Source organism: Netta rufina (genome assembly GCF_964035555.1).
Source record: "Netta rufina genome assembly, chromosome: 8".
Taxonomy (NCBI): domain Eukaryota; kingdom Metazoa; phylum Chordata; class Aves; order Anseriformes; family Anatidae; genus Netta; species Netta rufina.
In genome coordinates, this window is record NC_140131.1 from 1,234,193 (window position 1) to 1,259,496 (window position 25,304).

A 25,304-nucleotide genomic window follows, 5' to 3' on the forward strand; every position below is an offset into this window, starting at 1 on the left:
AGACAATGCATATCATTTATTGAATATAACACATGTGGCATGGAAAGCAAAGAACTACAAGTATAAATTAATGTGTCATAAACCATTTAATCTACATTTTATCCAGACTTTATAATGACAGGATATGTTCAATTAAAAACTTATTTGGAGGTTACCAAATATTGTTATACATAGACTGTAATATGTATATATTTATGAGGTTACTATCAAAAATAGCCTTTATTTCAACTAAAGTTATAAATCATATATAAGAACTTACATTTTTGCAATCTTTAACATCAATCCACAAATCAGAGAATGTAGCAGAGACCATGAAGAACAAATAACCCCAGAAACCCCTGATCACAAGTGGCACTGTGTTGCTTTGTTGCTTTCATATGGTCTCATCATTAACACAGTTAGGAGCAGCTAGTCCACAAAGCATGCTGTCACCTTGGCTGCATGGCTCTCAGAAATACTACTGCAAAAGGCAGCAATGTGCTCAAAATTAACACATGAGTTAAATATATGAGAAAAGCAGACAGCATATTAATCTGCATTAAACATTCTGGACTAAGAGGCAGCCTTCATCAGCCTTTATATACCAGAACTGTTTGGTTGCATAGTATAGTTTGGGAGAACTACCTCAACACAGTCTACTCGTGCTGATGCTCCTGACGCTGCCATTTCTGGTGCCCGAAAATCTGCTGACTCCACATCCTCTGCTGTTCATGCCACTGTACACACTCAGGCGATGGGCAAGGGCACACTCTCCATCTTCAGATGCTAAGATGAGAAAAATCAATTTCAATGCCCAAAAGATGGAACTGCTAGTGCAGAAGGTGTCTAAACACAACCCACTCATCTATGGCACTGGAGACTTGGGTGACTTTATCTAATTCTATCAAAGGGTTAAAATAAAAAGCATGACAATAACAGAAGTCCTACATATAGAAACTGGAAATCAAGCTCTTTTGTGATTCAGTCAGAATAAAAACACATAGGAAAACATTTCAGGAAAAAATATTTGTTTGCAATATGTAAGCATTTTAGAAAGACACTTCTGACTTAATGTATAGGAAACAAATTTCCAATCAATTTTGTTTATGGTATATATGGATCAGATCTCTAAAATCAATCTCTCATTTCAGGACCAAGTGTTGAATCACACTATAACTGGGAAGATATGCTTGACTGATTGCAGAGAAAGGTGAAATCTTCACAATTTTGATCCTTGTTCCCACACAAAATTCTTTCCCAATGCAGCTTATAAGACTATTGGGAAAGAGTATTCTAAATTTCAATTCAGATCTGCTTCTGCTTACCTGATTGTATAAATAAACAGAACACAGAGTAACCTTATTACCCATTGCAAAGCTCCTAGCAATATCAAGGCTTTGCAAATAAATTTTTATACTTTTTTTTTTTTTTTTTCTTTACCATCCTTTTTTCTCTTATCAGTTTGCATCTGCTTCCTGGATTCTTCTACCTTCTTCCTTAAACAGGCTTTGCGTGGTTAAAACCAGGGTTAATGAATGTTTCCACTTTCTGGACTGAATTAGTTGAGTCAGCCTCATCTGGTGCATAAGGTGTTCCTGTGTGTCTGTGGATGCCAGGGGTGCCCTTGCGTGCAGCAAAGCCCCTCTGCAGCCTGAGCAGAATTTTAGTAATGCCAAAGTTGTCTGGTGAAGCCAATGACATCAGATGTCTCTTGCATCACCATTAAAAATTAAATTTATCCCATGACCAGTAGTCATCCAAATTCATTATTCAACTGCATTACTAGGAGCCTTAACAAACCAACCATGTTACACAGTTATTAACAAAGTTTACATCATCCTTATCATATTTTTGAAGGTATCTGAACAATATATTACAGGCCTATTTTCCTCCACATTGGAGCCAAATAATCCCTGACACATCAATTCACAGTGTGATCCTGAAATACCCCATTTTGCTTATGAATCACTACTTAAATCACTACTGTCCTTTGGTACAGAAAATTGAAAAATTTTCTTTCACATTTTATATTTTCTATGCCATGCTCTTTATCTCAGAGAAATCTGGAGGAACACTTCAGAACATAAAAGAAAATATATCCATATATCCCCACTTGTGGGATTAAATGGCCTCAGCTAAACTATTGCTCCTCTTCCAGAAAGTAATCTGTTTCTTAACCTTGAAATGCTGATTGCAATGAAAAACTTGATCATACAAAATTCATATTTGCAAAATTTCTATGTATATATAGTTAAAAACATTCAAAATACAAGTAACAACAAACATACAGTTACTCTGTCTGTGAATTTCAGAATTTATATTCCTGGAGATAAGTGTGAGGTTTGGAACGTTTGAGTTACAGGGTAAATACAACACTAAACCTCGGTGCCAAATTTACATCCACTAAACTCTGTGGTGCTGATGACATCAATGATTTAATTCAGCTGTCTATGATGTCTGCATTTAGACAAAGAAGCAATCATAATTTTCACATAACATATACATAGCATAGGTGACATAATGACAATAAAAAATGCTTGATAACAAATACACCTGTTTTTAATAATTATGAACTCAGGATCCATTGTGGACATTTGAATTCAAAGCCATTGAAACAGAGCAAGATTGACTGCATCAGTCACTGCCAGAAAGGTCACCTCCACATTTCTGCTTAAAAGGCTGGATATCTGGTAAGTGATATACTTGGCAACTCATATTTTGTTGACAGTGTAATAATACATTGAAAAGTAAAGAGCAGATTTGTAAACACTACAGTACTGATCAACTTGAACATTTTAATAATTTTAGTCAAGTTTTTATATATAAAATCACAGTCGTATTCGGGATCTGGGTCTCCAAAATTTTGAAGACAGATGAGAAGCAGGCTCCAGGTTTCCTATTACTAAATGATGAATAAAAATTTCCTATATTTCATCAGGATATAAAACATATTATTCAAATCTCTAAAGCATTCAGCACTTGATTTATACCCCTATGTGCTAGTTTTGCATGGAATGAATGAATATAAGTTACAGACAGACCTACTTTTGACATGCAAGACTGAAGATGCAGTTTTTGCCCTGCTTTCCCATTTACTTTGCCAGAGAGCAGGACGAAGACCTAACTTAAGGTGCTGAATAATCAATCAGGAGGAACCAAGTTCAAAGGGCATTAATGAATACCTGAGGAGTAAAAATTAACTGAGTCAGCTAACCCAAAAAACAAGAGCCAAATAAATTTATCCTCAATGCATTTCTTATTTAGTAGTCCTTTTGATTCCTATTTCTACTTAAATATAGCCTGAAGACAGCAACAACACATATAAAAACCAAGAATATTTCTACAGCTAAAGCCAGAGAAATGAAAGGGGAATGTGCTAGAAATAGACAAGGATGAATTGGAGATGAAAACTGATGGGACACAATAACAATCTACATGTTAATCAAGGAAGAAGGATGAAGGAGTCAGAGATGGCAAGGAGCACGTGAGAAAATGTGAAAGCAGAAGGACAACCCCTGCTGTATAGCACATGAAATATCTGGATATAAAATACGCGCATTACAGTTAAGGATTCTCAGTAAAATGGCTGATGTCTTCTGTAATCCCCGGTGGAGTTATAACTGGGTGTATCATTTTTATGATCTGGTAGATCTTTACTGATGAGCTCTCCACATTAGTTATGTTGCCACTCACTAAGCAATGCTTTTGGCTGCACTGGCTGATTGCCAGCAGGGCTATGGCGAACATCACAAGAAAACTAATGCCGTCTGATATACACAGCACTTGGGAGCAGGTGCCAGAGACTTGGCCACGACTTCTATCCAAGAACCATGCTTAAAAAGAAAAAAACAAGCGAATACAGGGCCAAAATGTGATCTTCCTATTCAGTTATTCGAGGACTGTTGGAGGTAGACAAAAAGATAATATTCCATTTGGAAGTATGGCAAACGTGCAAGACCTGTTTCATAGTCCAATGACAGGAAGCAAGCTGCAACACAGAGCTTGTGAGCTTGAACCAAACCAGTCCATTGGGGACACCGAAATGGGAGAAGCACAGAGCAGCCACATGTGCTAAAAAGTCAGCTGCAAGGCATAAATGCTGGGCATAACTGGTATCTTTTGTATATTTGTACAAATATATTTCGGTGGGAAATACAAATATAAATAGTTTATAACTCACTGACCAGCTACAGAAAATAACTGTGATATAAGAATAACAACCACTGCAATCTATTCACACACACACACTCTACAGTTTTTCAAAAGGAAGTCAACCACTTGTCATACATTCAGAAATACAAGCAGCTGAGAGACATCACATTTTTCATGATTGTTTTTTATTTTTCTGATTACATAAATAGAATGCCTCATGGTACAGTGAATTTTTCAGGGCTTGAGGGAAATGATCATACCAGGTAATGTGTCGCGTACCCCGAGTTGATCACAGGTTAAGTGCTGTCTGCTTGGTGGCCTTGGTGACACTGCCGCAATGCCCTTCCGAGGCTGTCCCACCCCTCTCATGGGAAATGGGATGCTGCTGGAGTTCACAGCCCACAGCGTCCACACGTACAGTTTCTACAATTTGATAAAGCGATGGATGGCAACAACTGATGATGTCTTTTTACAGGTGTTTATCTCAGAACCATCAATCCTTAATCTGACGATCTATGGAATGGCAGACACGCTGTCCCAGGGCATCAGGCTGGGGTGTTTCTCAAAGCTGACACGAGAGCTAACACAGCGCAGGGCACACGGACGCTCCGAGGTGGTAATATGTGCCTAGTGGTCTCCTGTTCCAGCTGGGAGAAAGACAAAGTCTGCAATGGCCATGGCAGGTAAAAACGCCATCCTATTCTCAATGCACTCCGTAGTCATCTCTAAATTTAAATTCCTGTTGTCATATCAACCGTACACAGGTGTCTTTACTCTGCAGATGTTTTTCAATCACGTAGAATTAACACTGACTTAAGGTGCCCTGAGTATACTGAGCAATTTCCTTGCATACCATAAAACAACCATACCCGAGAAAGCTGGGCACACAAATTAATATCTCATTAATAACAGTCAGCTTGAACTCTTCATGTCTTTAGCTTCAATGTCCTGGGAGGAGCTCAGGGTTCTGGTATAACTGAGAACAAAATGAGTGTAAGGTGGACCACGGTGATTCTCCATGGTTAAAAATGTTCTCCCCTCCCGCCTCTTTGTACTGTGAACTCTCTATCTGAAATTTAACCCTACTAGTCAGATAGAAAATATAAATCAATTTCATATCTGTTAAGTGGAAGTTTTTAGACAAATAAGTAATAAATAAATACAAAAATATTTGGTATATGAAACAAGCCTGCATACAAAACTCTAAGTTCCTCTGTGTCTTTCCTTCATCCATTTGAAACACTAAAATTGCACACAACACAAACACTCCCAGATAAGAACCACTAATTCATAAGATAATTCATTAGAACCATTAGTTCATAAGCTAAAGTAATGTCAAGATTATCCTAGATGACAGAAAAAGTACTGGTATATTTTTAATGAACTATAAGTTCTGGCTGTATCACCTCTCAGACTGTCACTTACTGGAGATATGGCAAAAAATTGCCACTATTACCTTTAGGAAAGAATAATTATGGCAATTTTTCAGATAAGCTTGACCCACTATTGATGTTGGAAAAACACTCTTGTAACAGGAAAGCAATAAAATGCATTTTTCTGCATCTTCTCTGAGCAGCAAATATATTTAATTTAAAACAGCCTAATGGGAAGTTATGTAGTAGTAGTTTCTCAACTACTTATTAAAATACCAGCAATATTTTAATAATGTAATGCCAAAGTACTAAGTCATTTAGAATACGATTTATTAAACTCAGCCAGAGTTACCATTAAAGAAAACAGGTCATCATGAAAGATGAAAACATTTGTAATCTCAAAGTGCAAGAAACAGTTTACATCTTTATAATGAACCAGGAAAAAAGTGGAACAGCATTTCAAAAAATAGCAGTCTGAAGTTACGCTTTTAAATCTATATTTAAATGTTCCTGGACATACTCTCAACTGATATGAATAATTGATTCCATTGACTTCAACACACTTCACACAAACTGTGTTTTTTGCAAATCTACTTCCTAAAACAGAATTTTGGAGGTGGTAAGGATTTCAGGATTATAAATGTTATCTAAGTGAATGGAACTCATGTTCTTAAGTCACAAGAATACTTCCAACAACTCCATCTTCAGGATTAATGGAAATAATAATTATAAGTTTTATTCATCAAATTTAATACCTGAAAAAACAAAATGGATTGTGATGTTTTAGATGCCTGAATATCTTTCAGAATCTTTTATTGGCTCACTCCAAGCAACACCAAATCTGCAGTCTTTCAACGTGGCAAAAGCTAGAAATGTTTGTGCTTATCTTAAAGTCAAAGCAAAATGGTATTGAAATAGGGAACAAGAGCAAAATAACTTTATCTGACAGTGTTTCAAAACTATGTTTCTATAAATCACCAAAGATGCTCATGAAAGATATATGACAGTTTCTATACTAAAATGATTATGTATAGAGGAATGCCAGCATTCAACACATACAATGTATTTATACAAGACCTGACTACATTATTCTCTTTATTTTTTCAATTCAAAACAAAGTCTTAGCTACAGCAAGTCATAAGACCTTTAACTCTCTACAGGTAGATAATTCAAATTTGTAAATAACCTCTGCAAAATACCTGTCATTATTATAGATATGTTCTGCCAAGGCAGAGTCTAGTCTACAACACCTTACATTGTTGCCTTACCAAGTTACTGTGTGTTTTTTATAAATTTCTTAAGATGCTGCTTAGAAACCTTGATCTTTTGAGTCTCCTTATACACAGTCTCACTCCTAAGAAATGAGCAACAGGAAGGAGGGAAGGAGGGAAGGAAGAGAAATATCAAATTTTCACATTATATTTATGGAAAAAAAATCCCTACACTAGAAATTCAAAAGATAGAAAAATCCATTAAATTTAATTTCATAGTTAGACTGAACTCTTCTGGGTGAAAAACGTGATTCTTCTCCCCTGTACATTTTGTGATAATGTATTTTCATCTTTGAAGACACAACAGATACACTACATATGCACAAAAAGATTGGTTGATTGGTTTCACCATTCCATTCATTACCCAGAAGGAAAAAGTTAATGGATGGCATCCTTTTTGCTTCTGTTTGAAATACCTTTCATGGAAAATTTCAGATGATAGTGACCTTCTGTGCTTTTAAACAGGTGGAAGAAAACAGACCCTTTGCCCTTAATCACGTAAGAATTTCAAACATCCATAATAAAATATTATGCAAAAATAGAAATTTGTATTTTTCTCAGAATTTTTGAGAACTGCTCAATTGTAGAACTAGAATGCACAGAAGTACTGTTGTAATGCAAAAAGTGGCAGTAAAAACCCAGAGATTCCCTTTAGAACTTGGGACATTTGCAGAAAAGAAATCAAAACAGAAGAGTACCAGCTTTATATCACATTGCCTACAATAGGTGTGTCTAAACAATAATTTTACAAGTGAAATGTGAATTCCGACAGAAAATATACTTATTAGCCTCAATCCTCAGAAATATGACCTTGTGGCTAAAACATACTGCCAGTATTTTTCCATAGTTACATTTTATTACAATTAAAACCTAAAGCTGTGCAGTTGACACTAGAAAACATCAAGTTTACATTTTAAAACTGAAAACACATGAATGCAAAAAGGTTAATTATAACAACAGGAAAAAAAATACCCTTCACCATCATCACTTCCCTAAAGTCATGCTATTCCTGGCTCAAGCTGACAGGTATGAAAGATATGGAGGTTGCACTAAAACAACTGCAAACTGATGGCACAGGTATTTAAAAAATAAATCTCTTTCAGAAAGGTACTCTAATGTAATGTACTTAAATGTACTTTAATGTAATTTAAAACAACAACTAAGGAGTAATAGAATAATGCATGTTGACTTCTTCGAAGGAATATAAAGTTGCTAATCAACAGTATCACTTGTGATTAAAACTTACTGTTTCTGGTTGATTTCAGACACTGTGCTTAATAATCAACAAACTTTGCTTTGCACGGGGAGCAGATTTCACACAGCAATGCACCAAGTTCAAACCGGCAGGACCGCAACAGATGCCACCAGAGTTTAATCGTCCCACAACTGTCATGTGAGAATGAAGTTTCTGACAGGAAGGCCAGAGTGGCCATGAGGGCAGGCTGCATCCTGGCCCTTGAGCCCATTGGGAACGCCCGGGACCAGTTCCAGCAGTGGGGCAGGGACCACCCTGCCTCTTCCCACCTTTGGCATCTACTGGTCTTACAAGGGAGAGAGATTCCCAAGCCACAAGCGTTGTTTTTGTCTTCCAGCAAAACACAAAGGGGTGTGTGTCAATCTTAAATAATAGAGACCCTGGAGGTGGGGATGGCTATGCACTCAGAGTTCTCGTTCCTATGGCCAGCTTATTCTCATCCGCTCCTCTGTCAAACAGATGAACCTGTCCAGGCTGAAGATAATTTTCTCTTCCAAGTTGCCTCACCTGACTGTGTGTAGAGACAAACACTAACCTATCTCCCCTCACCTTCTGTTTTCACAGCAATATGCTATTTCTAGAGCCTTGTCTTATGACACATTTTGCAATCATTATTTTTCCCAAAGGATTTGGACCTTCTTTAGCTCTTCCTCGTACTTGTTGCATTTGGAATCTTTCCTAATGAGGTCTCCCTTATTTTCTGTACAGTGCCACAAACACTTCTGTATCTCCAGTGGAAAAACTTTGTCAAAGAACATTTGGCTTTGTCAGGACTCTGCTAGGTTGATGACTCATAGACATTTTACATCCCACTAATACAATAATGTCTTCTTTTCTTCAGTGTGATTTCTGACTGAAGAACCCCTAATTCATAGCATAATTTCATATTAGTCCCTCAGTACATGACCTTGCACACCGTATTATTAAATATCACCCAGTTTTAATTGCTCATCTTCAGAATTCCACAGTTCTTCCAATTTTAGAGGCTGTTCTTGAGAATTTGATCTAAAACTTTTACTCTTCACACAGCAAATTAATTCTGAGCACTAGCTGAAGGCGAAGACAAGACCTGTTGTTTTTTCCAAACATTAGCTGCCAAGGACCCATCCCCTTGGTAATGTCTTCATTGTATGTTATTTCCTAGAAGCATGGTATTGTAAACAACAACAAAACCCTAATAGCTCTAATATCCATTGTCAAGAAAATCAAAGAGATGAGAAGCCACAGCTTCAGGTGGGAAATGGTGAGTCATTAAGATGAGTGCAGCAAATACAAGTATTTTCTCATCAATTACCAGCGCCTACACTTTCTCAGACCCTAGTGACTCACCATTTACAATTGCAGTTTCTACAGTTTTTCAATTTCACCAGTTTCTACTGAAGGATATCCTACAAAACCCTGAGAAGGTGTTTTCCTGAGCTCAAACAGCTCTAAAAGCAAAGACCATGCTAACTACTTCAATTTATTCAAAGGTTTTTGAAAAACCACAGGCAGGCTGCCTTGCTGCTCGGTGCAGGTACTGTTTCCAGGTTCCTTCCTGAGATATGAAGTACCCTGGACTCCTCTCAGGAATTCAACAGGATATTAATGTCCCCAAACTTTCAGTTTAGGAGTGTCAAGTCTGCTATGAAGAGCGATGAATATTTATGACAGAGCCTAATTTCAGAAAATATAAATTTAAATGCAAATTAATGAGCTTCTGTAAAAGTGGTAACCAGACCAGGTTTCAATGGGACTGTTAGACAACTTAAAAAATTTTGTTGTTACAGAAATGTGCTCAGAACATTTCTTTCCAACTAAGCTGTAAATTCATGTACCGGCTTTGAAGAACAGAGGGAGATTTACTTCAATCAATGTAATAACTCAGCACTATCCTGAAACAACCAGGCATCCTCAGCAGGCAAGCAAGCAAAGTGATGAACATGAGGGAGGGGAACCATCTGAGTTTTGTGTATGTACCACTGTTCCTAAAACACTTGGCTAAAAATTTAGATTTGGAATAGGGTTAATTTCTGGATTAGCTAGTTTGTGTTTTTATTATGCCAGGTTAGTTGCTGTTAACCATTTGATGAGAGAGAAAGAGACAACACATGCATATATGTTTATATAGCATATATGCGTGGATATGTATATATAAACACGTACACATATATTTTATCTAACTGCATAAATGTGCACACCAACACACCAAAGGCATATTTATATACAGCTTCCACATATCTCTGCTTTTTAAACATGGTGGTGTAGTTATGTTATATGAGATTTTAGGTTTTACGATTTACTCTTCCATCCTAAGTGGGTACTTTCATCAGCCTGAGTACACTGGTTCCTTTGAGCTCCAATGCATTTGAAAGGATCTTTGGTTTAAGTTATAAAAGATAACCTTAATTTTTAATGCACAAACCAAGCTATACGCAAACTCCTCGAAAAAAAAGTCAAGATGGATATAAAAATACTGCCTGTGGTAGACATGTAAAGTCTAGATAACAGATCTACTTTACCACTTTTAAGAAAACAAAACAAAACAAAAACCACCACCAACAACAATAAAACAACAAAACAAAAAACTAGGAAAATAATGCCAGGGTTTAACCAGATGCCCATTGGTAGTAGGGCAATACCAATATATTCTTCTCAATAATCTAGATTTAAATCTAGTTTGAACACAGAAGCTTTTGATTTTTACTCTTTTAGGGAGAATATCAGTCTGTATTTGGAAGGTCTACTGCCCAATAGTACATTTATTGGAACTAAACATCCAGAAAGTAGGCACCAGGCCTCAAACTGTGGTCAGAAATGAAGCAATCATACCCACAGGCCACCTGCAGAACCCAGCTCCTGCCGCATGATTTAAGGTTGACTCATGTAACACAGAAATTGTTTCCTACAGTGTGGGCAGCACAAACACGACTTCAGTATTTGTATCCACTGGGAATTTTCATTCAACTAGTTCGAGGGAACTTCTCAGAAACAACTAATTGGTTGGAAGAGGTGTACTTTCTAACAATGTGTGCTAACACAAACAGAAGTGCTCTGCAGCTGAAACTCACAGACATCAGTAAAATCCACTTACCAAGCACCGAGAAAACATAGAGGTACTTTTTATCATTTACACAAATCCTCAAATAAAATTATTAAATACACTGAGCACCAGAGTGGTTGGATTAATCACACAGCTTAGTTACTGTCAACCCATTCTGTGGTTCTTACAGGAACGTCCAATACTCAGAGCCATTCCAACAGCCTCAGAATGAAGTACAGGCCTTAGAGTTCACAGTCCCAACACAAAATTTATTTGGCAAATGGCTTCAAAAACATCAACACAAACACTGCTAGCCTAATAATTTTTTAACCACTAGGTTAGAAAAAGCCTCATTGTGCACTCATACAGAAAAACTACACTCCAATTTGTTTGTATCAGAGGTGAGACAAAGCCATCTAAGCTGAATCTGCAATTAAGAGTAGGAAATAGATAAGAGGGTAACAGAGGTGTGAAAGCTGTTTATCTGGACTGAAATGGGAATATTGCAACAGCAACGTGAGCATCTATTTCACTGTCACCAAGTCAGGAGTGCTCACAGACTCACACACTTCACATTTGTCAGAAAGACTCATTAATTCCTGGTTCACCATCATGATTTTAAAACAACAAGATATACTTGCACCTCTGAGGCCCAGAGATGCAGGCACACATCCCTCCCTGCATTAGCAGGGTCAGGCCCCACATGAGCAGCCCTTCACAAGCCATGTCTGGCCTCTGGGGGAATTGGCACCAGCTTTTTTCAGGATGGCTCTGGGCAGGTAAGAGGAAAATAATCACAGCAAGAAGTCCTTCCTACCAGCTAAGAAGCTAAATTGCTGCTGTGAGAAGATCAACATGTGCAAGAATTAAAGCAATACAAAACTACCTGTGAAAAGGACCTGAGAAAATCCAAAGCAAACATTGCTAAAAAAACTTAGAAGACATCCTTCAAAGAGATGAAAACACATCCAAATAAGGAAAATAGAACAGAATGGTTAGCTATAAAAGGCTAGAAACTATCTTCAGAAATATTTGAAAAAAAGGCATAAAAAGTAATAATAAATCTTTCTTCAAGCACCTCAGGAGCAGGAAACCTGCCAGAGCCTATGGAAAGGATATAAAAGGAATGCTCAGGAAAAAAGAAAAGAAGGTCATAGCAGAAAAACTAAATTAATTTTCTACATTTGTATTCAGAGCTTGGGCAGGCTCCCATGCTGCAGTGCTTACCCACAGAGAATCAACTGGGGGATTTGTCTTAAGCAGAAGTCTCAATAAAGCAAACCAAATGAACAGCGCAAAATTGCTGAGATGAAATGGTACTCAGGTAAAGAGCTCTAACAATGTGCACGTATGACACACAAAGACTCTCAAACGGTGCTTCAGTGCTAGATGACTGGGAAGTGTATAACTACTGGCACAACAGCTTTTAAATTACTCCAGGATAAGTCTAGGAAGCCACATGTCACTGACTGGCATCTGTACCAGACAAATTAACAGAAACTCTTCTAAACAATAACGTAAGGGAAATAACAAAGTAAAGATAAATATGACACACTGGGAAAAAAATCTACAGTTTTTCTGATGAGAAGGGGTGACTCAGAAACCTCCTGGAGCCACTTGAAAGAGTCAAGAGTACAAGAGATCTGGACAATATAGTCTACCAAACTGGAAATTCTTAACCTAAGCATCTCTGTGATGAGAGAAGGTCTTTGTGTAGGTAAATAAATGGCAGCAGATTGGAACTAACTAAATAAATAAATGAGTGGGTGTAGGAGGAGGCTCTGGGCTGGGGCACATGCTGCTCAAGTTGTTTGTAAATGACTTGGAAAGGATGTTAATGAAAAGAGGTTTTCAGAAATCAAGTTTTTCAGGCCTTGCCAGGTGAGGGTCAACCACTGCCACAGATAGGACTGAGGGCAAGACAGGTCCTTGTAGGCACCTGTGGGACTCTGGAGGTCTCCTACTGCAGTTCTCCAAGTGGCTCTCCCTTGGCAGCCTCCTGTTCTCCTGTATCTTCCCATCCAGGTTGGACCAGAGCATTATTCAGCAGGATAGAAAACTGGGAATTACATCCCTCCACTCTGAGAAATAACTCAAACACAGAATAATTAAACACTGAAGCACAAATTGCCTCATTCAAAACCCATTGAAGCTAACAGGAATCTCTCCACTGAATATAATTGCTTCAGTTTGGGTGCAAAATGCCTGAAAACATCACTGGCAATTGAAAGCCTTGCCTCTAGCTCCAAATACATATTCAGTAGGGTAGCATTCCAGAACAGAATGCTACACAGCTATTGGGAGCTGCGGACTATTAAACATCGCCCTGAGCTATTACAGTGATATTACATGTCACTGCAGTGACTAAAGATCAAGTACACTTTTATCCAAACAGAATAATATAAATTATATTGCTTGATTCTTCAAGCCAAAGAGGGCCTTGTGATCAAGGTAGTAACATATTTCAGGCTTAAGAAACGTAGTCAGAATCTCACAAATGCTCCAGAAAGTTAACAGAAATTACAGAGAAGAAAACACATTTTTCTGGTTTTGTTGCACAAATTAATGCTTAATAAAACATTTGTAATATTGGATAGAGATTTCCAAATATTTCTAATTTCCCCAAAGCTCTTGGAAATAGGTATCTGTAACAATCTTTAATCAAACTATTTTCAGTATACAAAAGTAGCAGTAAACCTAAGAGGATTTTCTGAAGAGAAAGTACTGCTGAGAGAAAACAGCAACATCCTGCAGCATGTTCATCTGAAAACTAAGGTACATCTCCAGACCACGACGGTACAGCAAGAAATGTTGTTTTAAATGTTTGGTATGCTTGTCAGAAGAAATCAGAAAACTCTTCAAAACGCTTCATGAACCATGCGTCACTAATTTCCTATCAGGGAACTGCTGGGGAATACAGCGATATGTTTAGATCAGTTTTAAGTGCTGGAAAATTATGTTGACAAATTCAGCAGTCAAAGGAGAGCTCTCATTTTTTAATAAAAGATGTATTAAAGAGGGACATTTTTGAGATCTAAGCTCTGGTTAGAGAGCTACCTTTCAGCCACTGATCATTAGTATTTGCTTAATCTGATGATTTTGTAAATAATTTTTGAACATTTTGCATTCGGTTACTATGGGTACATTTTACAACAGTCTTGACCTGTTGACTGAGAAGCAAAAATAGAGCTATGGTAAACACGAAGCACATTTAATTGCTATTTATGCCAAAATGCAAAATGTTTCCTTCAAAAATTCTTTATATGCATCTATCTTGACAGCACAGAACAGGTGAAAGAGCACGATCTGCTTTTTGATAACTTTTTGTTCCACATCTTCTAAGTTGCACTGAGCACGGTAGCAGTACTGAGCAGAAGTTACTTGAAATGGTCTTACAGTACATTTCAAAACTATTTAAAAGCCAAAGTACAGTATTAAAATTTTTATTTAACTTCCTTTTCACGTCTACTCTTACATCAGAATTACTGAACAAACTACCAGCATAATCAGGTTACCTTATCCACAATACATCAAATAAACTTTAGGGTAAGAATGAAAGCCTTTAAGCGCCTAGCTGAAAGACCTCCATCACCTGTTTTATCACTAGAGTGAAAAATGCATTCTGATTTACGTCACTGCATTTGTGTTCCTAACGGCAGGTTGTTCTCTCACAGGCACAGAGCTCTGGTCACAATTACTCGGAAGCCTTCCTGGTTTCCCCATACAGCCCAAACATCGGCACTGGTGTGCCAGCTCTGCCTGCTGCTGAAGGGCTTTGCACTCAGCCTTTTTTTTTTTTTTTCTTGCAGAGAAAACTGCTCCAGAGGACAAAAAAGTCCAGAAATACATAGATCTCTCATTTTTGTCTCATCTCATGCAAAAATGACCTTGCCATCTTTCTTCCCTCTTACTTTTACTTTATTTTTTAATACAGCTATTTTACCAATAGTTTTAAGGACAGCATTTGCACACACAAAAGCTTTTATTTCCACTCTCAGTAGTATACAGCAACGCCTTCTGCCACAGCATGGAGCAGAGAACAAACACCTGCAAATAACGTTTCCCCTGGTTACTGGAGTCACAGAATTTCCTTATTGTCAGAATTACACATGGGGAAAAGTCACGCTTGGCCACTTTAGAAAACCTAGTGCTGCTAAAACCAGAAGCTACCCTTAGGTAGGAGGTCTTCCAAACACATGCCAAACTTGACAATTGCCTGGTAAGCACCATGTATCACAGCAGTAACAGAGCACTGATCATTTTTATTAGTAACGAGGGCACACAAGTCTAACCTTGCTGCCACTGACCTCAGTGAAAAATGTATCACCTTCAGTGGGATTACCATTAGACCAGAAGTATCAAAATATTCCATTTGATTAAAATTATTGTGGAATTCCAATTCTTCAATGCTAGCACACACAATCCATTTATTCTGACAAGCACCTTCTGCGTGCAGAGACTTCCCTTCTAAAAGAGACCGATATTTAAGAGCTGGCCTCCATTAAATGCACACGCTGCAGCATATGAATGGCATTTCAGATGTTAAAGGCCTCAAAGTCTACAGATGTGCCCTCCCCGCAGGTTTTATTTTTAAATGCAGCTACACCCTTTGGGAGCAGACTGAAGGGGCTTCACAGATGGGAAAAAAAAAAAAAAAAAAAAAAAAAAAAAGGGGGTTTCCAATGATATCAGGAATATATCCTTTTAACTTAAAAAATAGCTGTCATATAAAAAATAAAAGTGTTTTGCCTTTAGGTAAATGCCCACAGGAAGTAGTGAAAACATCATTATATCCCATATAGGTGTAAAATGCCTGTACATCAGATTTTAGTAAACACATGGTTGCTGAACAAAGTACCCTTTTTAAACAAACTAAATAACAAATAATTTTGTATCAGCAAAGTTGCATAAATACAGTCAATTCACCATCATTATAACTCTCACTTATAATGGGGACATACGACCTCCATTTAGAACAATTCCCATATCCATGGACATTTTTTCATTGGTAAGGATCCCTGTCACATAAAACATTTATATAATATTGGTCTGACTGTAAAAATGTACTCCCTGCTTTATGCAGTGGTAGTTCCTATATTCAGAGTGGGAACCCTAGATTTTATTTTTCATTTCTTTATTGTTTCCTTTTCAAAATACCATTTAAGTGTTGGTCAAATGACAGTAAATCCTTTTTTTCTTTTTTGTGAATAATTCAAGAAATGGTGCCAAACTGGACATTTCTTCAATATTCTGATGATACAAATTTCTAAATAGCATTGTAAATGACCAAATACACTTAACATCTGCATGGATCATATGGGGAGATTGTTCTACTGAGGTTATACTGAAGATGTTTCCAACACATCAGATTACTTCTTGATGAGGAAAATACTATCACATAATCACTGGCCAGGGTTATCCCATGTTTTGTTTCTCAATTCTATTTACATTTAATATTTTAAACATTACACTGTAGATTTGGGGTAAGGAGTTACAGTCAGCTACTGTGCCAGGGTCCATCTTCCATTATATGCTTACTTTTTGCTAAAAACCTTCAGCAGAATTTCTTTTAACAGTAGAAAAAAATAACTGAACACAAACAGCACAGTTGTATTGCTACAAATGAAATTATTTTGCACTTTTGGAAATTTCAACTGAAAGTTACTTAAATATTCAATCACTTACTTTGGTAGAGTTTTCAAGTGATTCTCCCTTAACTCCAAAATTCTCAATTTGACAAGTCTAGGAACATAAGAGAAAATAATTAGTTCATTTTATGAATTAGTTCAGAAATCCATAAGAATGATTTGAAACTACTCATTTCAACAGTAACAAAAAAATGAATCTGCTTAATGTATAACAATAAGACGTCTAGCTATTGATGGATTGAATATCGAATAAAATGCATTCAGAAACAAATAGCTTCATATGTACATAATTTTTCTTTTATGTCCTTATCTGGACTGTTCTGAAAAACTGACATACCTCAGTTTTTCATAACAACTCTAAACTATTTTTACTAACAATTCAAATGAGGCAAACAGAGGAAAAGTTAATTACTCTCAAACACTTCCAAATCTGTGAAAGGATAAAAACCTGCTATTGAGTTCACAACTGTCTTATGCATTTTTAGCTTTGACTTCTATACCTCCACACAGGCAGACTAATACTACAGAACAGATCTCCATTTAACTTACTGTACTTTATGCAGAAGCAGGACATACGCCTAAGTGTTGGCATGAATTAGAACCTATATACAACAGTACTTCACAATCCCATGTCATTTTGCAAACTCTAACTGGCATTATTTAAGCTGTGTGAAATCAACTGCTTCTGCAAAACTAGTCTGTAACTGTGTCATTTTTAAACAGAGACGTCACATCAGAGTCACACCATGTACGATTTTAGGCTCATAACATCATTTCTATAAGTATATATTTGTATGTGAGGAAAGTTAAAAAAAAAAAAAAAAATACAACAAAGCCTTAAATAGTTCTCTGTCGAGCACAATACCGGTTTTCTCTTTCTTAAACCCCAGTCTTCCCAATAATATGCTTTTCTAGAAAGCTATGATTTTCCCTTTTTCCTTCCAAACAAAGCAGAAAACACTTTTAAATCACAGAATCACAGAATCACAGAATTTTCTAGGTTGGAAGAGACCTCAAGGTCATCGAGTCCAACCTCTGACCTAACACTAACAGTCCCCACTAAACCATATCCCTAAGCTCTACATCTAAACGTCTTTTGAAGACTTCCAGGGATGGTGACTCCACCACTTCCCTGGGCAGCCTGTTCCAGTGCCTCACAACCCTTTCAGTGAAGAAGTTCTTCCTAACATCTAACCTAAAACTCCCCTGGCTCAACTTAAGCCCATTCCCCCTCGTCCTGTCACCAGGCACGTGGGAGAACAGGCCAACCCCCACCTCGCTACAGCCTCCCTTGAGGTACCTAAAAAGAGCGATAAGGTCACCCCTGAGCCTCCTCTTCTCCAGGCTGAACAAGCCCAGCTCCCTCAGCCGCTCCTCGTAGGACTTGTTCTCCAGGCCCCTCACCAGCTTCGTCGCCCTTCTCTGCACCCGCTCAATCCTACATTTGCACTTAACCAGGGCTTAAGGGAATGCTTTTAAATGAGAAATGTGGAGAGATGTTTATGTGATGCTCAGGAAGGCTCCATTCCTGACTTTATTCACATAGCTAAATGAGATTATAGGAGATTAACTGACTTTTTCTGTAGCAGAAGAGATAAAGAAAGCACTAAAATCTGGAGAAGAGCAATAAGAGAGATACAGTTAAAGAGCCACATGTGGTTATTAAAAACAAAAACTAAAACTAAACAGTGCAATTTCTGTACACTAATGTTGGAAGCTTCAGAAATACGACAAGGATTTGTAAAGGCAGGATACCGAAAAATGATATAGGAGCAGCATAATCATAATGGAGTAACAACCACACCTGGAACTAGCGTCATTTCATTTAGATAAAATCTGCATTTGTAAAAAAAAAGTGCTAGGAGATTTAGAATACTAGAAATGTCCTTAAGCATCAACGATTACTAGACAAAGTACCAGCAAAGCTTCAGAAGAGAATAATGAATATAAATTTACCATGAACAGAATCACTGCACAGCTGATAAATTGCAGGGGTGTTTCATGCATTTATTTTTCCTTGACATTTGTACATGTTGTATGATTGTGAACTGCAAAAGCAGTCTTCAGATTTACTCTGATATTCCAAATACTCATCTTCAGCTGGGCATTTTCTGCTCAGTATAACACCTAGCCTGAGCCCTGGGTCAGTGATGGGTTCACCAAGCAAATGCCAATAAAGTAGCACATTCCATTGGCCAGCACCTGAGCATACCAATGTTGTTTACAAGACAAAATACGTCACTTCAGTGTTAATTTTGGAGTGCTGTGATGATATTCCCAGGGGAACAGTGAAATACACGTGGGTAGCTAGGTGGACCAGGAAAAAACTAATACTGCATGAATTCTGTTAAAACATATATATTTTGTCCCTTAATCCTGTCTTCTGGACAATATACATGTAGTCTACCAAACTGGAAGTTTCATTACCCAGCTGGACAGCCAGAGGGCAGAAAGGCTGCCCATTCCTGTTCCCTTAGCAGTGTAACAGAGGAGGGTCAAACTTCATGCTTCATCCAGACTCGAGCAGTGGAAGGATCCACTTTTAAATGGACAAATTGTCTTAACTTTGCTTTTTCTGCCCTTTGCTTCATCCTTTTCTAACACTTTTTGACTCAGTTTCTCCTGTATTTATTTTTACTCTCATTCCATATTCCTTCTGCTCTGCTGTCTTTTGAACCTTCTCCCTTGTTCTTCCTTTAATATTTTTGCTCTGCTTGCTCCACCATGCTCGGTCATTCCTTATCTACCTTTCTGACTCACGACATTCTTTCTGTTCATTTTTCAGTAGGTATAGACCATATTGTTATTTTCTGCCCTCCCCGCAATTTAATAACACATTTGATCAAGGACAGGCCTTTTCTCCAATTTCTATTTCTCTCTACTTTTTCCCTAAACCAGCAAAGTGCTTCACTTCATCATAAAATTCTTGCTGACATAAAATTTTCTCCAACAACAATCATTCATCAAAATAGGGCTGAAGAGCAAAAATCTATACCTTCTGCTGTTTAAAAAATAAAAATAAAAATAAAAATAAAATAAATACAGTTTTAAAATGCTATCAGCCTCAAGTGAGTTCATGAAAGAGCAATGTGCTTTGATGACTAATTCTTACCTTCCAAAGTTAGCAGGAAGAAACTCCAAAAAGGCATCATTTAGATAGAGCTGGGTCAAATTTAGAAGTTGTGTAAAGCCATCTGGCAGCCTAAAAAACAGTTAGAAGCTTAGTGCTCACACTGAAGTTGCTATGGAAACAATAACAATATATATTTAGAAAGAGAAAGATGACTTTCTCTCTCACCTTCTTTTTCTACCTAAATTATCAAGGACTTACTGAACAACTTTTTACAGACATTTTTGACTGTTCTCATCTTTTCCACATTGCTATAACCACATCAAATTCAAATACTTTGCACATTCAAGTTATATCAGCTTCTTCTACATCCCTAGGTGAGGCTTTTAAGACAAAGGTGTTTTCTTTCTTTCTCGCTTTTTAAAATATTTAAAGTTTCATCCTTTCACTTCCTTCACTCCATTTTGTAAGTCATGAGATTACAAAAGAGATTGATGGTGGTTACTATCACATACAGCAAGAAAAAGGATTGCTAAAGTCCCAACCAAGAAATTATGGGAAGCGAGGATGCAGCACGGCTTGCTTCCCAAACACATCAATTGCCAGCCCCATGTCTAAAGGCTGCACTAAACAGACTGCTTTGCCAATGCTTTTCTTTCTCCACCGTGTGGAGGAACACCATGTTTGTTACAGAACACAGAGATCTTTTCATAGGTACATCATCTTGGATTTTAAACAGTTAAAAAGAAATGTAGATTAATCTTGCAAATAAACTTGATACTGGTCTTTAAATTTCAGTTCACTTTGCATACATTTTCTGCACTTGCAGTATACAAACACAAGCTACTGATACTCACTTAGATACTGGATTGACACTGGCTTCAATAATTGTTAAACACTTACAACATTTAATATTTTCTGGAAAGTCTTGAATTCCTAAAAAAATATTGAAAGTATGATTATACACACATGAAAACTGTTTCATAAATGAGTTCATTTGACATTTTCAAATCAGACATAAGCTATAACAGGAAAATAAATTTTCTAGTATTACACTCTAAAAGATATTTAAGCTATAAATAAGTGTACTGCAACAGCCAATATACCATGTACTAAAAATAGTCTGTTAATACTTGGTTTATGTAATCTTCTGGAGTTAGAGTGACATCATTTGTGCTGATATTTGTGCCTTCCATTTGTGTCCCAGCTGCTCATCTTTTCCTTTTTTGCTCTCCCCCCCACCCTACCCCCCTTCTCTACGTATATAATTCTGAGAGTCTCTAGGATTATATTGATAATAAACGCTACAAAATTTCCAAGAGTGCCTAAGTCTAATTTTCAAAACAAAAACACTTAAGTTCAGACATGCAAATGTTTTAACCGTGTAAATATGTAAATATCTATTTTGGAAATGCATGTCAGCAAATTGGTCTGGCTATGTAAATCCAGTTGTTCATCTGCAGCCTTATATGCTTACTTACACTAGCAAACCTGGTCCACAAGAGTTCATTAAATACCAAGCCACTTTGGAAAGTGGAATGGTTCCTAAGTGCAGTGAAAATGGTCCTACACTCCTATTTTTAATGCTTATCAGTCACAACTTGTTGTGGTTTACTATTCCAGAGAGACCTCTATTTTTTTTTTAAAGGAAAATAAACAAGGTAGATATCTGCCTGGTCTTGTCAAGTGCCAGATAAGAACACAAAACATGATCCAGAAAAAGAGCAAGTTTTCTAGAACACAAGCTGATAGGAACTGAAATTTCCTTATTGTTGTTTGTTTATTCATTACAAATCTTTAAAATACTTATCTTGTTGATCTCTTACCATTTTTACTGATATCAAGTTCTCTGAGATTAACTAAGCTAGCAATAGTGGTTGGCAGACTGGAAAGGTCATTGTCAGGTATACTCAGTTTGCGTAAAGCTTGACAGTTGAACAGTTGCTGTAACATAAAAAGATACTTTACAGGGTTTCATGAAAAAAATCAGCTTGGGAACAATATTTAAATACTAAAGTAACAAATATCACAAAATTGCTTTTATTACATAAGAATTCAAAAATGTAATTATATTTTGAAAAGCAATTATTTGAGAAGACATTCCAAAGACTGTTTAGTATCACAAACACAGCTTACACATGGTTGAAAAGAATCACCAGAATAGTATTTGGAAGCAGAAATATTCAAAACCTGTGAAGTTTTTTGTAAAAAACTGTTCAGTCATTGCAATTAACATTTTGAAGGAAAATGTTATTTCATAGGTGTGATAAAAAATAAGATATATATATATATATATTTTTTTTTTTGTGGCTTGTGCTAAATTGTTGTTTTGTTTTGTTTTGTTTTAAAAACAATTGCATGATACATTTTAAAATATTTTGAGTGCACACAGACTAAATTTGCTAGCTTCAAGAAAAAAAAATGTCATTATCAAAATACGTTCTGTAAATCTGCAAATCCCCATGCCTCCACCCCAAATTGAGGATATGATCCTGATTTTTAATGCTAATTGCTAATTCAATTTTTATAAAGTGTCAGAATTTCCACTATGACAAAAAAAATCTTCCTTTCAACCTGAAGTAATTAGTAAGTTGTGTTGAAAGCACCTATTTAACGTATCTGCTTTCTTCAAAAACTATCACACAGCATAACACACTTGCACAAATTAATAAAACTCATATGAAGTGAAAGTAGTCATGAAAAACTATTTCACATTTAGGTGCTTCGCACCTCAAGGTTATTGCTGTCTTAGACAAGGAATGGGCAAGGTGTATTTTTTAGATGAAGCAGAAATAAACTCCGGGCTGGGCTGCACAAGGAGGTGCCAAATGAGCCCTCTCCGTGCCTGCCGGCTGCAGGAGCGGCCTCTGCTGAGTTCCTCAGCACTCCTCCAGGACACGCTGAGGTGACGAGCTCACCAACGGGCATCTCAGAAGTGTTCTTCAAATGGCAGTGCTATGTTTGTAAGAGATTTAGTCTTTCCTCCAGACTTCTGTATCAGAATAAATCCTAAGTACTCATCTACAGGCTATCTGAGAACGTATAGCAATTTGATTACCTAGATATGGCTCAGCCAAGTATCTGGAGGGGAGAAAATTAACACACAAATGGTGTGCAAATGCCAGCCTGGTACTTCACTCTAAGTAAATACTAAATCATTTTGAAATGGCATCTTTTTTTCTGCAGTAACTTTCTATTGCAATCCTTTAAAAAGAAAAGGCCCTGCTTTTTCTTCAAGACCATCTATTCTCAGAAATTCGAGGGGCAACCACATGAAGGGGAACCAAGAGAACAATTAATGCACACAAAAGGAAGTCTAACACCAGAACCACCACCACCAGGCACCGGGCATGAAAGGGCCTTTGGACTGAATAGCACCTTTGGCATGCCTTTTTATTGACAGTCCTGCTTTTCTGATCCCACGAAATCCGTGTGAGAACCACGATTTCTCACACGAAATGCATTTGTTTGTTCCTGAAACCGCGCTGCAGCTCCCTGCAGCCCCGCAGCTGGGGCCAGCAGCAGGCCACGCAGCGCACAGTGACAGCCCCGAGGGGCGACACGAGAGCTACCTCTACGCTGGGGAACACTTCCACGCTTCCATGCTGCCCAATCTGATGTGCCAGAGCAGCCTGAGCAATTACTGCACACCTGGGAGGCAAAACGGGGTGACACATTGCTGCCTGCAGACAGCCTTGATGAAGAGAAACCTCCCGCTAGAGGATGAGGAGTTCCTCTGCAGCACATCTGAGAGTACCTATTTTTTTCTTTAAGCTTTCTTTAAGCATTTTGGACTGAAAAGTAGGGTGAGCAGTAGGCTCTAGTGCTTGCTCTTGATGTTTCTAGCCAGATTGCTGCACTAGAACTGCTGTAGACCCCAGCAATGTGCAGCACAGAGGACCTGCCGAATTTGGGAACACACACAGACAGCACTGCGCTGTTAGGCCTGCAGAATGAAATGCCCGGCGCCCATCCCAGCCATTGTGCTGGAGTCTTATCTTAAAAGACAAGGAAGGCTTGGAACTTGACAATAACTGAACCGACACAAGGCTTTTGAACAGGTGAATAAAGACATCCAATAAAACTCGTTTCCATTAGGAAAAAAATATTCCCTCTGGAGAAATTCGGTGGTGTGCTATTGTATCAGCAATAATACAAGGGTGTGAATACAGGTATGCAGACCCACAGTTCCTCACTTTTTTTTTTTTTAGTGGATATTCAAAAGATGTCCTTGTCAATTTCTAGTGCTTTATGGCCTTGCCATGCCATCAGGATAGCTTGATGTAATCATTAGACTGTATGCCCATGTTCTACTTTTTATTCCTTTTAGACTGGAAACCAAGCGGTGTTAACACTGCTGTGATTTGAGTTATAACAATGGGCTATTACCCTGCATATCTCAAGTTCTCAGTGAGACAATTAAGCGTCAAATTGCAGCCTCTAACTTCAGTAGCATATTCGGCATTACTAATACCTATTTTACCAACACATTACATTTATTTTAATTACATTAATTTTGTCCATTAAATGCTAGTAAAGATTTTGCTTTATATCTATAGGGAAAAGATGCAGGGAAGAATTTTCATATAATTTGTGCTTTTCTGTATACTGAATGCCAGTGACTCCACCTGCATCAAAATCAGTTTTTTTTTTATTAGTCATTGATTCATTTGACTCATGCAAATAGGGACACACTTGCAGCAGCAGCTCATGATAATGAAGTCAAAGTGAAGTAAAATAAAAGTCTTAGCTAGGTTTAGGGAAAAATAGAGATTAAGATTACAGAACAATACAACAAATCATGAAGGAAAAAAAAAAAAAAAAAAAAGAGGAGAAGAGAGGAAGAGAGAAAATAGGAGCTGGAAATCCAGTTATAGTGGATAGCAAAAAAAAAAAAAAAAAAGAAAAAAAAAAAGAAAAACGAGCATAATTATAATGCACAAAACATAAGGTAAAATTTCAAAAAAATGATAGCCAGAATTATTTTGATACATGTGTTTAATGCTAAAGAATTTATTGTTTTTATTGGTTTCTAGAGTATCAGGTAACAGTGAAAGTAAACTAAGGTATATAACGATTTAATAGGGTTTTTACCTGTGCTTATTTCAAGAAACTTTTAAACAAGATTAAGTGTTCTGATGACAGAAAACTTGAAAAGTACACTGCGAGTAACTTCAGAGGTATATAACATTTGGTAAATAACAAAAAACTGACAAGGTAAATTTTCCCTGGAAGCAGTTTTTTGAATTCACGTTTACAGGGAGAGGAAAGTTCTGTTACAGTAGATCACAGTATATAATACAAAAACTAATGTTAGGTAATATAGAGGCATTTTAAGAAAAAAAAATGGCATTTTGTCACCTAGAATATTAATTGAGCAGTGGAAAGAGCTTAAATACATTGCAAAAAGTATTTGAAGCACAAAATTTGAGAAAGAAATTATTTCGACTGTTTAATTTATGGTAATGATTAATAAAGGCTTAAGACAAAAATTGTGAATGGTATTAAGCAAGCAAACTAATGCTCCCATTTAT

General features: G+C 37.1%; 1 protein-coding gene across 4 annotated transcripts in view; it reads right to left on the reverse strand.

Annotated features, from left to right (window-relative positions):
- LRRC7 (leucine rich repeat containing 7) overlaps positions 1-25,304 on the reverse strand; it is a gene marked incomplete at its 3' end in the record, with an annotated part of 89,924 nt that overhangs the window by 62,682 nt on the left and 1,938 nt on the right. For all 4 annotated transcript variants that reach the window (XM_084290904.1, XM_084290907.1, XM_084290906.1 and 1 more), the window contains exons 2-5: positions 21,597-21,714; positions 20,628-20,706; positions 19,813-19,902; positions 16,738-16,794 (exon numbers count right to left, since the gene is read on the reverse strand). In XM_084290904.1, coding sequence (XP_084147030.1) covers positions 16,738-16,794; positions 19,813-19,902; positions 20,628-20,706; positions 21,597-21,714 — 344 coding nt within the window. The remainder of the gene's footprint in view (positions 1-16,737; positions 16,795-19,812; positions 19,903-20,627; positions 20,707-21,596; positions 21,715-25,304) is intronic.